The following is a 16,358-nucleotide window of genomic DNA, read 5'->3' as shown; positions in this document are numbered from 1 at the left end:
AGCCTTGTTGTCGTTTCTCTTGGGTCACCTCTGAGAAAATGAGACTCTCAAGGCCATCGTCAGCCGTGTTTAAAAATCTCTTATGACCCTGAGGAAATATCAAGTCCAGACAAGGGTTACCTTTTGTAGGACCTTTCCTGTTTCCGATCAACCTTTATCGTCCCTGTTTCTCCGTGTGTGTGTGTGTGTGTGTGTGTGTGTGTGTGTGTGTGTGTTTTAAGAGTGTGACGTTTGGATATCTTGGAAACAAAGCCAGCTGTCAGTTTTTCTAGTAAAGTGAGCAGAAAATTTCATACACAGGTAGAAAGGGGCTGCTGCTGCTGCTGCTGCTAAGTCGCTTCAGTCGTGTCCGACTCTGTGGGACCCCATGGACGGCAGCCCACCAGGCTCCTCCGTCCATGGGATTCTCCAGGCAAGAGTACTGGAGTGGGGTGCCATAGCCTTCTCCGCCAAATGGCTCAATGCTTAGGTAAAGGATGAAAATTTGGAGACACTGACAACCTGAGATATCCGGGTTCTTAGCAAGATGCTTTCTCCAAAGAACTATGCTAAGCACTACAGGACGTGTAAGATGAAACAAGAGTTCTGTCCTTCAAGGACGCATAATACAGTAGCAAAAGCATGGGGTATGACAACAGGAGACCTACAATTGGTCTAAAATCTGCCACCTGTCATCCACGTGACTCTGCGGACGCCGCGTCCTGTATCTGAATTTCTTTATACGTCAAAGCGAAATGTAAACGGAAGGGACACCACGAGGTTCAAACCTAGCTAACAAGAATAACGGAGAAGGCCGTGGCACCCCACTCCAGTACTCTTGCCTGGAAAATCCCATGGACGGAGGAGCCTGGAAGGCTGCAGTCCGTGGGGTCGCTGAGGGTCGGACACGACTGAGCGACTTCACTTTCACTTTTCACTTGCATGCATTGGAGAAGAAAATGGCAACCCACTCCAGTGTTCTTGCCTGGAGACTCCAAGGGACCGGGGGAGCCTGGTGGGCTGCCGTCCATGGGGTCGCACAGAGTCGGACACGACTCAAGCGACTTGGCGGTGGCGGCGGCGGCGGCGGCAGCGGCAGCAGCAACAGCCGCAACAAGAATAAACAACAATAGTTGGGAAGCACGTGCCTGCAAACCAGAGAAGGATTTTAAAAATATCAGGGACTGCTGCTCCTGATCCAGCGAGGGGTCTGGCCAGGAGGACCAAAAGCCTCCTAACTCGAGTCCCCGGGACAATCCTAGTGATGACTTTCGGAGACGGGGGTCCTAGCCAGGCGAACTGCGCGGTAGAAAAGGCCACCGGCTGTTGGAACGCGATTCGGCAGTAATCTGGACGCAAGACACCCGGTAAGTCGGGGGTCGGATATCGCGGACGCTCGCAGGAGACAACCTCCTTCGCGGCGCCGCCAGGACTCCCGTGAGCCCGAGACTCGGTGACCTGAACTGTCCTTTTTTTCTGCATCCGGGGCTGACCCCAGGATGGGGCGGACGTGCGGGACGCATCCTGACTCGCGTGTGCGCGCCTACGCAGGTTTGGGGGGCAGAGGAGGCGGGGGGGGGGGTGATGGGCGTGGCTATCACGCAGCCACCGGAAGCCGTCCTTTCGTTTCCGGTGGGCGCCCGGCCCACAGCACGAGACCCCAGAATGGCGAGCCGGGGTACGGTCTCGAGGCGCTAGAGGGGTCACGCCGGAGACTGAACTCGCCAGGTCCTCGCGGGCCCGGGGCCTCGCGCCTTCTCGGCACCGCCCCCGGGGGCGCGGGAACCCGCACCTGCCTGCCTCCCCGCGACGGCGTGAGGTGTGGTGACTTGATAGCCGAGCCCAGGAAGAGGGAATTGGCGTCCACGGAAGCCAGAGCTGGGTGGAGGTAATCGAGAGGCTGATTTTCCTTGGGGGTTTGGTCAGGAGAGCGCCGAGAAATCACGAGCAGAGCGCCGAGAAATCACGAGCCATACCGTTAGAGATACCTCACGAGCCAGCGGGGGTGGGGGAAAGGGCGGAAGTTAGCCGGGGCGGGCGGCCTTCTCGATGTCGCTGTGGCTTCTTTGCCGGGCGGCGGGTGGGTCTGAGACCCGGCGATACCTGTTCTCGAGGAGGCTGGTACTCAGGCAGGCACCTACAGTCATATCTAACCTCCGGAAGCAAACTTCTGGACACCGTGTGGAAACAAAACCCAGGGTTGCTGCTGAAGTAGACTCCGGGGGCTGCTGGTGTGTGGAGAGCTTTTGGTACTTTGGACCCAGAAGGTGGAGGTGGGCCATAGGGCGGAAAAGGCCTACCAGTGCACCCAGCGAAACTTGCCCATTTCTGCTGGCTGATGCGCATATGACTGGTGAACTTGAAAGTCGCGCAGTTGTGTCCAACTCTTTGCGAATGCAGTCTGTGGAATTCTCCAGGCCAGAACACTGGGGAAACTGTAGCGTTTCCCATCTCCAGGGGATCTTCCCAACCCAGGGGTCGAACCTAGGTCTCCCACATTGTGGGCGGGTTCTTTACCACCTGAGCCACAAAGGGGAAGTCCCAAGAACACTGGAGTGGGTGGCCTATCCCTTCTGCAGCAATTCTTCCCGGTGTAGGAATCGAACTGGGGTGTCCTGCGTTGCGTTGCAGGCGGATTCTTTACTCAAACTGAACTAGCAGGGAAGCTCCGAGAACGAGGTCATTTCAACCTCCAAGACAGTAGTTTGTGCTGACAGAGAAGTGCAGGCAGCATCCCTGTACCTCTCGAGCCATTTCTTTGAACACCTGTGGCTTCCTTGAAAGAGCCTTGTTGTTGTTTCTCTTGGGTCACCTCTGAGAAAATGAGACTCTCAAGGCCGTTGTCAGCCTTGTAACAAGGGTTACCTTTTCTAGGACCTTTCTTGTTTCCGAACAACCTTAATCGTCCCTGTTTCTCCGTGTGTGTGTGTGTGTGTGTGTGTGTGTGTGTGTGTGTGTGTGTGTGTGTTTTAAGAGTGTGACGTTTGGATATCTTGGAAACAAAGCCAGCTGTCAGTGTTTCTAGTAAAGTGAGCAGAAATTTTTATACACAGGTGGAAAGGGGCTGCTGCTGCTGTTGCTGCTGCTGCTTCTAAGTCGCTTGAGTGGTGTCCGACTCTGTGGGACCCCATGGATGGCAGCCCACCAGGCTCCCCCCTCCCTGGGATTCTCCAGGCAAGAGTAGTGGAGTGGGGTGCCATTGCCTTCTGTGAACAAGGGGCACAGTGACATTCATGTGTGTTCCCAGGAGGTCCCAAAGAAGCAGTGTTAATGGCATCTAATAGCTTAGAGGGGCAAACTTGCTGAAAGGAATAAGGTTACTTTTTCTCTATTTTTTTCTGATCTGGGTGTCTCAGTTTCACTTCAAGTATTAATATGATGTGAAAGAGAATCTAGATGTTCTATGGAGCAAAGGAATCATTCTGCATAAAAGGTGAAGGGACAGAGCATTTGTCCCTCATCTCACTGAGGATAAGAAACTGGAATGATCTATTAAAATGTAGAGAAAGTCAAATACCCCCTTTTTTAAAGGTGGGACAGGAAGTGCACAGATTAAGTATTGGATAACGTCAAAGCTCCTTTTAGCAAATGCGTGTAAGTTTTTTATTCCTCAACCTTAAAGAAAACGTGATGAACTAACATTTGTCTTTCCAGAGTTGTATATTTGTTTCAAAGTTGGGTAACAGAGGAAAGGTTGAAAACATGTCCTGAGTCTTGAGCCTTCACGAGTGGCAGTTAATTTTAAAGAGGAGGCAGAACGGTTACTTCTGTTCCTCCTTTTCTGATAACTTTCTGTTCTTCTTCTCTGATAAGTAAGTAAATGTGCGTCATGTGGCTTTCTTCTTGACGTGTACTTTTTTTTTCCTCCCCTCTCTCAGTGCCCTTGGGGAGAAGATCCACTCATTGGTTTTGTACCAAAGCTGACAAGGCCTCAGTTATCAGGTGGCCCAGGAGGATGTCACAAATAGAAGAAAAGCTGTTCCCAGAGCAAATAATGATGAGCCCTGTGAAGGCGCCTGCATGCTTGTACCCACATGTGGAGGTTTTACAGGGGACTAAGAGGTCTGTGAAAGAGAGTTCCAATAAGAGTAAGAAATCCAGCCCACAGATGGGCAGTCTTCATCCTGAGAGTGCTCGCCAGCACTTCCGGAGCTTCTGTTACCATGACACACCTGGACCGTATGAGGCTGTCAGCCAACTGCAGGAATTATGCTCTCAGTGGCTGAGGCCAGAGATCCACTCAAAAGAGCAAATCTTGGAGTTGCTGGTGCTGGAGCAGTTCCTGGACGTTCTGCCCAGTCATATCCAGAACTGGGTGCAGAAGTATCATCCACAGAACGTCAAAGAGGCTGTGGCCCTGGTAGACCGCTTTCACAGAGAATGTGGTGGAATAAGCAATGAGGTGAGCAGAAAGATTCCTTATATGTACACTGTGAAAGAGGGTGAAAGTGGGGTCAATAATTGGAGAATGAGATGGATTAAGTCACTCTTCTGTTGTTCCTTTAGAATAACTAAGTGCAATCTGAAATCACAGGCTTGCAGTGACAGCTTCCAGGTTGGGGAGTTCCTGAGAGTCTTTTCCTGGCCTTAGAAAAAGAAATGCATTTTGCCCTCTTTAGGGCCAGGGTGAATTGAAGGTGGTGGGCCTGGCCTAGCATGGCCCAGGAGACAGGACTTAGCAGCCAAGAAATAAAAGGCAAGAAAATGCTAGGAAGGGAGGAAAAAACCTCCAAATGCAGGGTTTTAAAGGTCAAAGGCAGGAGAGTGTAGCAGCCAAAGTATAAATCAAACCGTTCTGGGGAGACTGCAAAGAAAGAGAAGAAATGGAAAAAGAAAAGGGGAAAAAGGATCAGAAACAAGATATAAGCTCACAGTAAAATGGAGAAAATCAGAATGCTGAGGCGTGGTGCTCTCTGGGCTGGGAACACACATCGCAGGGCCAGGAGAAAAGCGTCTCCGTGGCCTGCCTTCATGCTTTGCCTTGGCTTTGCTGGTGAGTAGGTAACCAGGTCTGCCCTGGGGAGATGGCAGCCTACTTCTCCTTGAGAGCCCCGCCTTGAGGAGCACAAGTGTCTTATACACCTGAAGTGTATGGCGGAAAGTTGAATCCAGCTCTTCCCCCATTTTTTCCTCCGCTGCATCCCCTTTGTCCATGAAATTGTTCCCTGGACGTGGGAGGATTGGAAAATCCAACTGACAGAAAACTCTCTTTTATTCATTTTCTTATTCTTTAGAGGAAACTAGAAAATAAAAGTCCACTAAAGCAAGGATCCAAGTCTAGAAAGCAAGAGATTGGAGGCAGTGAGAGAACAGGCAGCCTACCCCTACCCTGCTCTTGGCCTGAGCTGTGGCTGTCCAAGGAGGTGTGGAGGCAAGCAAGTCATAGCTTCTCTCATTTTAATCTGATTTTCCCAGATCATGTGTACAGTTCCTTGTGAGAAAATCATGGCGCAATATCTCTTCATTTTTAAAAATTTCCTTACACACTCCCCAAACCTGGACTCTACTCTTGTTTGTTCTTCCATCACCACCCCGAAACCAAAAGCTCTTTTCTAATGAGGATGGGGGTTATTTTTAGGTCACAACCCACCAACTGGGAAATGACACAGTGCTCTTGGGAGGAACAGCAGTGGCCCCAGGCTTTAAGTGGAAGCCAGCAGAGCCCCAACCAATGGGTGTGTTCCAGGGAGAAAGTTCGAATATATACCAGGTACTGCAGGAGCCGCGCTGGAATACTCACAAAGAAAGCCAGCCTGTGGATGAAGGAGGTGAGGAGTTTCATCATCATTATCTTCTCCTGGGAGCTGTGATAGTAATTGGTTCAGGGAGCATTGCATGGGAATTTTCCAGGTGCCCAGTCATGCTTTCAGTTAGGATGACTGTCTAGTGGGAGTACAGTAGGTCCGTGGTGGGTGAAGGTGAAGGCCATTCTGGGGTACAGAAGCATCCAAACCACAGAACCCTGGTATTCACAATGTGGACCTTTCTCTATAGAAATTTGAGAGCGGAGAAGAAGGTAGAGCAAGGACAAGGCGGGGGTTTGGGGTCATCTCACCATTAGAAGTTAGAGGAGAAATTGGGATCAGAAATGGGCTGTCAGTGGCAGAATGGGAAGAGAATTGTACACCAGGAAAAAAGTGATAAAAGAAATCTCCCATGTTTCCCACCAAGGTTTTAATTTTCAAACACCTCTAATGCTTGCCTAGTTCAGTGAACATTTTCTTTAATGAGAGGAAAAGCAGTGGATTTCCTTTCATTTAATGAAAACTGGGAACCAGTTCTATGGAGTGGTGGCTTTTTGGTTCTAATTTATGAGAAGGCCACTTGTGGTGCACATGTGTGAGCTCGTGTGTGCACACACACACGTGAAGGTGAGCTGTCTTTACTGAGGGAGTCCTAAACTGTAGAAGTTGGTTTGGGGTGTTCCTAAACAGAAAATATATTCTTTTTTCTGGCTCCTTCCCCACAGCTGTGCCTGCTGAAGAGAGTCCAACCTTTTCTGAGGAGAAAAGCACCCCAAGCTGCAAGTTGGCATCTAAGCTCACCTTGCCTAAGTCCCAGGTGAGCTGTACTTTACAAGCATTTTCAGGCAGCCTGAATGTGGCCTTGTCTGCTTTTCTCTGCTGCCCATGATCCTGCCTTACACAGCAGATGTTCTGAGGCACATTAGCCCCGGGTGTTCCCTAGACAACTAGGATTGGCGCTGTGGGATTGGGCACCTCCCAAGCCGTGTACTGATCTCTTGGGCACCTTTCCTGTCTCTCACTCCTTTTCCCTTGAATCTTCTCTTAACGTTTTTGGTAACTGGCCTCCCATGTAATTCAGAAATGAGTGATAGGATGGCTTCTGTTGTAGCGAGTACTGAACTACAGCTTACTCTCTTCTCTAGCGTCCATTGACATTTGAAGATGTGGCCTTGTATTTTTCCGAGGAAGAATGGAAAATAATGACCCCTGATCAGAAAACCCTCTACTTTGATGTAATGGAAGAACTCTATGAGGATGTCACCTTTCTAGGTAAAGAGTCTTCCTTTCCTTTGTACAGCAATTGAGCAATCTGTTACATCCTCAGTTCGTGGAAAATGCACACCTGTGAGAGTGTCCCAGTGTCCCAGCAGTGGGTTGGTTCTCAGCTTGATGGTGTGAGGGGAGAGGGAAGGCAGATCCAGATCACCTGGAGAGCTTTTTACAGATACACATCTTTCTCCTAAGTAGACTGCTTGATCTATCATACTCTTGCCCTACCCTGCAAGCCCACTCTTGCCAGATCTTTTCCATGTCCGTAGAAAGCACAGTTTACCCAGTTGTTCAGGCCCCAAAACTCTCAGTTATCCTTTTTTCCAGTCCTTTGGTTATCCCCTACCCCCCAGCCAATCAGGGAGCAAGTACTCTTAACTCTGTCTTCAAAAGAGCTCCTGAATACAACCATGTCTCAACCTCTTCTGCTCTTACCATCCTGGTCTCCGCCGCCTCATCTCTAACCAGGTCTGCTGGAATACCACAGGACTCCTGTCCCACGACGTTTCCATGTGTCCTTAGGGTTAGGTCCTAGGTTCCTCATTGCACATCCAGCCACAGCCACGGTAGAATATAAAGAAGATACTGAGTTTAAGATTCTGCCCATTTAAATGTTTGGAGTAAATAAAAGTATAGGGAGTTATTCACTTTTTCTGAAAATAGTCTGGAATTTAGATGGCAGTCCATGACCTCCAAGTTTTATTCTCAGAGTGTTATCATTGCACCCTAAACTTAAAGTGATCTGTTTAGCACAAGGGCAAGAACCATAGACCCAACGTCCCTAAGAGTTCGAGGACATTCTTCGAGAGTCTCTTTGAGGTAAATGTACATATAGGAAGAGGAGAAAATTCCTTAATAGGAGCCTTTATAAAGGCTTAACAATTTTAAGATTTTGTTCCTCTATATTCTTAAAAATTAACCTCTTTATTGACTGACTTGTACATTCACATGCATATTTAAAATGTAACACAAAGAACCCATATACACTTTACCCATTTTCCTCAGTGATAACTTTTGCAAACGTACATGATGTCACAACCAGGATAATAAAGTGGGTACAGTCCACTGACCTTATTCATATTTTCATTTTTCTTGTATTCATTGGTGGGTGTGTATGTATTTAGTTATATAAGATTTGATCACGTGGAGGTTTGTATATTCACCACCCCAATGCAGATCCATTACCACAAGGATCCTTCCTGTTGCCCTTTTATCAATACAACAACACACCCTTCCCTCCCACACCCTACCTCGTCACCAACCTGTGCCAACCACTGATCTGCTTACAGTTTTTAAAAATTTTGTCATTTCAAAAATAGAGCTTTGGGAGATTAACTTTTCTCCTTCACAATAATTCCCTGGAAATTCATCTAAGTTATTGTGTGTATCAGTAGTTCATTCATTTTTACTGCTGAGAAGTGTTCTGTAATATTGATAAACCATTGAAAGATATTTTTGCTGTCTTCAGTCTTGGGCTATTGTGAATAAAGCTGCCATGAACATTCCTGTACAGAATTTTGTGTAGGGAGGAGCCAAGATGGCGGAGGAGTAGGACAGGGAGAACACTTTCTCCCCCACAAATTCATCAAAAGAGCATTTAAACGTCGAGTAAATTCCACAAAACAACTTCTGAATGCCGGCAGAGGACATCAGGCACCCAGAAAAGCAATCCAACTCTTCGAAAGGAGGTAGGAAAAAATATAAAAGACAAAAAAAGAGACAAAAGAGGGAGGGACGGAGCTCCGTCCCGGGAAGGGAGTCTTAAAAAGAGAGAAGTTTCCAAACACCAGGAAACCTTCTCACTGCCGAATCTGTGCCGAGCTTTGGAAGCACAGAGGGCAACGTAACAGGAAGAAAAAATAAATAATTAAAACTCGAAGATTGCGAGTCCTACGGTAACTCCCCCAGTGGAGAAGCAGCGCAGACGCCTGCAGGCGCCATTAACAAGCGGGGGCTGGGCAGGGAGGCGCAGCGCGGGCTGCATCGCTTAGAGTAAGAATCTGGCCTGAATACCCTGAGCACTATCTGAGCGAAATAATTTGGGCTAACAAACCAGACTGTGGGATATCTACTACGCGAAAAGCCAGCCCCAACCTAAGACCGCCAGGCCCGTGCACGGAACAAAGAATTGAACAGAGATAGCCGGCTGCAGACCTTCCCCCTCCGGTGATAGGCAGCCAGAGCCGGAAGGGGGCAATCACAGCCCCAGAGAGACATTATCTATAAAACTGTAAGCAGGCTTCTTTGCTAACTAAAACTTCTTGGGGGTCTGGACGGTTAACATCTGCCTAAGAAGGTGCGCCGGTTTTGCGCCCAGATAACCGAGTGGCGGGGAGGCGATAAGTCGCAGCATTGGCGCTCGCCAAACACCTCATCACTTGAGCTGCTCGGACCTGGGAAGAGCACAATACTCAGGCCCAACTGAGTCTGCGCCTCTGAGGACTATCCGAGTGCCTGAACCTGAGCGGCTTGGACCTGGGAGGTACATGCAACCCAGGGCCAGCCTTGGATTGTTCCCGGCGGAACAACCTAGAGCCCGAGCAGTGTGGGCAGGGAGGCTACACGCGCAGTGAGCGGGGGCAGACCCAGTGTGGCTGAGGCACTGCGAGCGCACGCCAGTGTTATTTGCTTGCAGCATCCCTCCCTCCCTCCCCACAGCGCGACTGAACAAAGAGAAGAAATACAGTTCCACCCATCAGAACACTGACACAAGCTTCCCTAACCAGGAAACCTTGACAAGCCACCTGTACAAACCCACACACAGTGAGGAATAGCCACAATAAAGAGAACTCCACAAACTGCCAGAATACAGAAAGGACACCCCATACTCAGCAATTTAAACAAGATGAAGAGACAGAGGAATAGCCAGCAGATAAAGGAACAGGATAAATGCCCACCAAACCAAACAAAAGAGGAGGAGATAGGGAATCTACCTGATAAAGAATTCCGAATAATGATAGTGAAATTGATCCAAAATCTAGAAATTAAAATGGAATCACAGATAAATAGCTTGGAGACAAGGATTGAGAAGATGCAAGAAAGGTTTAACAAGGACCTAGAAGAAATAAAAAAGAGTCAATATACAATGAATAATGCAATAAATGAAATTAAAAACACTCTGGAGGCAACAAATAGTAGAATAACAGAGGCAGAAGATAGGATTAGTGAATTAGAAGATAGAATGGTAGAAATAAATGAATCAGAGAGGATAAAAGAAAAACGAATTAAAAGAAATGAGGACAATCTCAGAGACCTCCAGGACAATATTAAACGCTACAACATTCGAATCATAGGGGTTCCAGAAGAAGAAGACAAAAAGAAAGACCATGAGAAAATACTTGAGGAGATAATAGTTGAAAACTTCCCTAAACTGGGGAAGGAAATAATCACCCAAGTCCAAGAAACCCAGAGAATCCCAAACAGGATAAACCCAAGGCGAAACACCCCAAGACACATATTAATCAAATTAACAAAGATCAAACACAAAGAACAAATATTAAAAGCAGCAAGGGAAAAACAACAAATAACACACAAGGGAATTCCCATAAGGATAACAGCTGATCTTTCAATAGAAACTCTTCAAGCTAGGAGGGAATGGCAAGACATACTTAAAATGATGAAAGAAAATAACCTACAGCCCAGATTATTGTACCCAGCAAGGATTTCATTCAAGTATGAAGGAGAAATCAAAAGCTTCTCAGATAAACAAAAGCTGAGAGAATTCTGCACCACCAAACCAGCTCTACAACAAATACTAAAGGATATTCTCTAGACAGGAAACACAAAAATGGTGTATAAATTCGAACCCCAAACAATAAAGTAAATGGCAACGGGATCATACTTATCAGTAATTACCTTAAACGTAAATGGGTTGAATGCCCCAACCAAAAGACAAAGACTGGCTGAATGGATACAAAAACAAGACCCCTACATATGTTGTCTACAGGAGACCCACCTCAAAACAGGGGACACATACAGACTGAAAGTGAAGGGCTGGAAAAAGATTTTCCATGCAAATAGGGACCAAAAGAAAGCAGGAGTAGCAATACTCATATCAGATAAAATAGACTTTAAAACAAAGGCTGTGAAAAGAGACAAAGAAGGTCACTACATAATGATCAAAGGATCAATCCAAGAAGAAGATATAACAATTATAAATATATATGCACCCAACATGGGAGCACCGCAGTATGTAAGACAAATGCTAACAAGTATGAAAGGAGAAATTAACAATAACACAATAATAGTGGGAGACTTTAATACCCCACTCACACCTATGGATAGATCAACTAAACAGAAAATTAATAAGGAAACACAAACTTTAAACGATACAATAGACCAGTTAGACCTAATTGATATCTATAGGACATTTCATCCCAAAACAATGAATTTCACCTTTTTCTCAAGCGCACATGGAACGTTCTCCAGGATAGATCACATCCTGGGCCATAAAGCTAGCCTTGGTAAATTCAAAAAAATAGAAATCATTCCAAGCATCTTTTCTGACCACAATGCAGTAAGATTAGATCTCAATTACAGGAGAAAAACTATTAAAAATTCCAACATATGGAGGCTGAACAACACGCTGCTGAATAACAAACAAATCACAGAAGAAATCAAAAAAGAAATCAAAATTTGCATAGAAACGAATGAAAATGAAAACACAACAACCCAAAACCTGTGGGACACAGTAAAAGCAGTCCTAAGGGGAAAGTTCATAGCAATACAGGCACACCTCAAGAAACAAGAAAAAAGTCAAATAAATAACCTAACTCTACACCTCAAACAACTAGAAAAGGAAGAAATGAAGAACCCCAGGGTTAGTAGAAGGAAAGAAATCTTAAAAATTAGAGCAGAAATAAATGCAAAAGAAACAAAAGAGACCATAGCAAAAATCAACAAAGCCAAAAGCTGGTTCTTTGAAAGGATAAATAAAATTGACAAACCATTAGCCAGACTCATCAAGAAACAAAGGGAGAAAAATCAAATCAATAAAATTAGAAATGACAGTGGAGAGATCACAACAGACAACATAGAAATACAAAGGATCATAAGAGACTATTGTCAACAATTATATGCCAATAAAATGGACAACGAGGAAGAAATGGACAAATTCTTAGAAAAGTACAACTTTCCAAAACTCGACCAGGAAGAAATAGAAAACCTTAACAGACCCATCACAAGCATGGAAATTGAAACTGTAATCAAAAATCTTCCAGCAAACAAAAGCCCAGGTCCAGACGGCTTCACAGCTGAATTCTACCAAAAATTTAGAGAAGAGCTAACACCTATCCTGCTCAAACTCTTCCAGAAAATTGCAGAGGAAGGTAAACTTCCAAACTCATTCTATGAGGCCACCATCACCCTAATACCAAAACCTGACAAAGATGCCACAAAAAAAGAAAACTATAGGCCAATATCACTGATGAACATAGATGCAAAAATCCTAAACAAAATTCTAGCAATCAGAATCCAACAACACATTAAAAAGATCATACACCATGACCAAGTGGGCTTTATCCCAGGGATGCAAGGATTCTTCAATATCCGCAAATCAATCAATGTAATACACCACATTAACAAATTGAAAAACAAAAACCATATGATTATCTCAATAGATGCAGAGAAAGCCTTTGACAAAATTCAACACCCATTTATGATAAAAACTCTCCAGAAAGCAGGTATAGAAGGAACATATCTCAACATAATAAAAGCTATATATGACAAACCCACAGCAAACATTATCCTCAATGGTGAAAAATTGAAAGCATTTCCTCTAAAGTCAGGAACAAAACAAGGGTGCCCACTTTCACCATTACTATTCAACATAGTTTTGGAAGTTTTGGCTACAGCAATCAGAGCAGAAAAAGAAATAAAAGGAATCCAAATTGGAAAAGAAGAAGTAAAACTCTCACTATTTGCAGATGACATGATCCTCTACATAGAAAACCCTAAAGACTCCACCAGAAAATTACTAGAACTAATCAATGATTATAGTAAAGTTGCAGGATATAAAATCAACACACAGAAATCCCTTGCATTCCTATACACTAATAATGAGAAAACAGAAAGAGAAATTAAGGAAACAATTCCATTCACCATTGCAACGAAGAGAATAAAATACTTAGGAATATATCTACCTAAAGAAACTAAAGACCTATATATAGAAAACTATAAAACACTGGTGAAAGAAATCAAAGAGGACACTAATAGATGGAGAAATATACCATGTTCATGGATTGGAAGAATCAATATAGTGAAAATGAGTATACTACCCAAAGCAATTTATAGATTCAATGCAATCCCTATCAAGCTACCAACAGTATTCTTCACAGAGCTAGAACAAATAATTTCACAATTCGTATGGAAATACAAAAAACCTCGAATAGCCAAAGTGATCTTGAGAAAGAAAAATGGAACTGGAGGAATCAACCTACCTGACTTCAGGCTCTACTACAAAGCCACAGTTATCAAGACAGTATGGTACTGGCACAAAGACAGAAATATAGATCAATGGAACAAAATAGAAAGCCCAGAGATAAATCCACGCACATATGGACACCTTATCTTTGACAAAGGAGGCAAGAATATACAGTGGATTAAAGACAATCTCTTTAACAAGTGGTGCTGGGAAATCTGGTCAACCACTTGTAAAAGAATGAAACTAGAACACTTTCTAACACCATATACAAAAATAAACTCAAAATGGATTAAAGATCTCAACATAAGACCAGAAACTATAAAACTCCTAGAGGAGAACATAGGCAAAACACTCTCTGACATACATCACAGCAGGATCCTCTATGACCCACCTCCCAGAATATTGGAAATAAAAGCAAAAATAAACAAATGGGACCTAATTAAACTTAAAAGCTTCTGCACATCAAAGGAAACTATTAGCAAGGTGAAAAGACAGCCTTCAGAATGGGAGAAAATAATAGCAAATGAAGCAACCGACAAACAACTAATCTCAAAAATATACAAGCAACTCCTACAGCTCAACTCCAGAAAAATAAATGACCCAATCAAAAAATGGGCCAAAGATCTAAATAGACATTTCTCCAAAGAAGACATACAGATGGCTAACAAACACTTGAAAAGATGTTCAACATCACTCTTTATCAGAGAAATGCAAATCAAAACCACTATGAGGTACCATTTCACACCAGTCAGAATGGCTGCGATCCAAAAGTCTACAAATAATAAATGCTGGAGAGGGTGTGGAGAAAAGGGAACCCTCTTACACTGTTGGTGGGAATGCAAATTAGTACAGCCACTATGGAGAACAGTGTGGAGATTCCTTAAAAAACTGGAAATAGAACTGCCTTATGATCCAGCAATCCCACTGCTGGGCATACACACTGAGGAAACCAGAAGGGAAAGAGACACGTGTACCCCAATGTTCATCGCAGCACTGTTTATAATAGCCAGGACATGGAAGCAACCTAGATGTCCATCAGCAGATGAATGGATAAGAAAGCTGTGGTACATATACACAATGGAGTATTACTCAGCCATTAAAAAGAATACATTTGAATCAGTTCTAATGAGGTGGATGAAACTGGAGACTATTATACAGAGTGAAGTAAGCCAGAAGGAAAAACATAAATACAGTATACTAACGCATGTTTATGGAATTTAGAAAGATGGTAACGATAACCCTGTGTACGAGACAGCAAAAGAGACACTGATGTATAGAACAGTCTTATGGACTCTGTGGGAGAGGGTGGGAAGATTTGGGAGAATGTCATTGAAACATGTGAAATGTCATGTATGAAACGAGATGCCAGTCCAGGTTCAGTGCACGATGCTGGATGCTTGGGGCTGGTGCGCTGGGAAGGCCCAGGGGGATGGTATGGGGAGGTTGGGAGGGAGGAGGGTTCAGGATGGGGAGCATGTGATTTTTTTTTTAAAAATAAAATTGAAAAAAAAAAAAAAAAGAATTTTGTGTAGAGATGGTAAGTTTGCGTTTCTCTGGGATAGAGAGTGAAAGAGTGAAATTGCCGTTTCATATGGTAATCAGATGTTGAATGCTAAACTGGTTTTCAGAGTGGCTGCATCATTTGACCTTCCTAGCCAGCAATGGATGTGATCGTTTGTCCACATTCTTGCCATTGTTTAATAGTATTACCACTTAAAAATTTTTTGGCTTTCTGTTAAGTATGTAATGTTATCTCATTGTGGCTTGGACTTGCATTTCGCTAATAGCTGATGATATGTAGTTTTTCATGTGCTTATTTGCCATCTTTATATTATCTTCAGTGGAACGGCCTTTGCCATGGTTTTCATTTGGTTGTTTTTTAACTGTTGAATTTTGAGAGTTCTTGTATAGATTGTAGTGCTTTCTAGCGTATATGGTTTGCAAGTAGTTTCCCCAAGTCTGTATATTTTTCTTTTTTCCGCTTCCCATGGGTTTCCACAGAGTAAGTTTTTTATTTTGATGCCCAGTTTTTCACTTTTCTTTTTACTGATTGTATGTTTGCTATCAGGGCAAGCCATAGATCCCTAAAATTTTCTAAGTTTTTCCTAAAAGTTTTTTAAGTTTGCATTTAAGTCTGTGATTCATATTGAGTAGATTCTATATAAGATACGAAATTTAGATTGAAGCTCATTTGTTTTTTTGCCTGTGTAGGTCCAGTTGCTTCAGCCTTGTTTATTGAAAAGGCTGGCCTTCCTCCATTGAATTGCTTTTGCACTTTGGTCAAAATCAGTTGGGCATACTTGTGTATCTGTTTTGTTCCATCGAGTTATGTGTGAGTCTTTCTTCCCACTTTATTCTTTTGTCAAGATTAATTTTATTTTAAGCTATGCTAGGGCCTGTCCCTTTCCATGTAAAGTTTAGAATACGCTTACCTATAAGAAACTTTTTTGGAATTTTGCTAGAAATAACATTAAACTACATGTGAATTTGAGGAGGAATGATCTCTTTACTGTGTTGATTTTTCCAAACAATGAACACAGTATGTTTTTCAAGTTTTCTTTGATTTCTTTCATCGTTTAAAAAATGTTACCTACTTACCTATTTTGGCTACACTGGGTCTTTTCTACTTTGTGGAATATGTGTCTAGTGACAGCTTAATTTTCAGAGCCTTTATGTTATTTTGGTCTTCTCGATTTATGTGGTACTGCTGGGATTCCCATGTGCTCCTGCTCATGCTGCCAGAGAGTGAGGAATGAGGAAGATCTTTACTTAGGCTAGAGTGTCTCTCAGTGGGAATCTCTTACCCATAGGGATGAAGAGGCTTCCTGGGGCCGGCTGCTAGTGGCTGGTTAGCTAGGTCCATCTTGCTAGTTCTGCATGACCAATCTTACGTCTCCGATTGGAGTTCTGATGTTGTCAGATGGTTTCCCGTTTCCGATTGC

General features: G+C 44.0%; 1 protein-coding gene across 1 annotated transcript in view; it reads left to right on the top strand.

The window, feature by feature from the left end:
- LOC147341357 (zinc finger protein 75D-like) overlaps positions 1 to 16,358 on the top strand; it is a 64,761-nt gene that overhangs the window by 43,864 nt on the left and 4,539 nt on the right. Inside the window, exons 2-5 of the mRNA XM_086389201.1 lie at positions 3,858 to 4,381; positions 5,558 to 5,747; positions 6,449 to 6,540; positions 6,869 to 6,995. Coding sequence (XP_086245327.1) covers positions 3,858 to 4,381; positions 5,558 to 5,747; positions 6,449 to 6,540; positions 6,869 to 6,995 — 933 coding nt within the window. The remainder of the gene's footprint in view (positions 1 to 3,857; positions 4,382 to 5,557; positions 5,748 to 6,448; positions 6,541 to 6,868; positions 6,996 to 16,358) is intronic.

The sequence above is a fragment of the Bos grunniens genome, chromosome X, assembly GCF_055505025.1.
Source record: "Bos grunniens cultivar Pamir isolate PY7600 chromosome X, Bosgru_T2T1.0, whole genome shotgun sequence".
Classification (NCBI taxonomy): Eukaryota; Metazoa; Chordata; class Mammalia; order Artiodactyla; family Bovidae; genus Bos; species Bos grunniens.
Note: the sequence above shows the minus strand (reverse complement) of the source record. Positions and strands in the feature narration are given on the sequence as shown.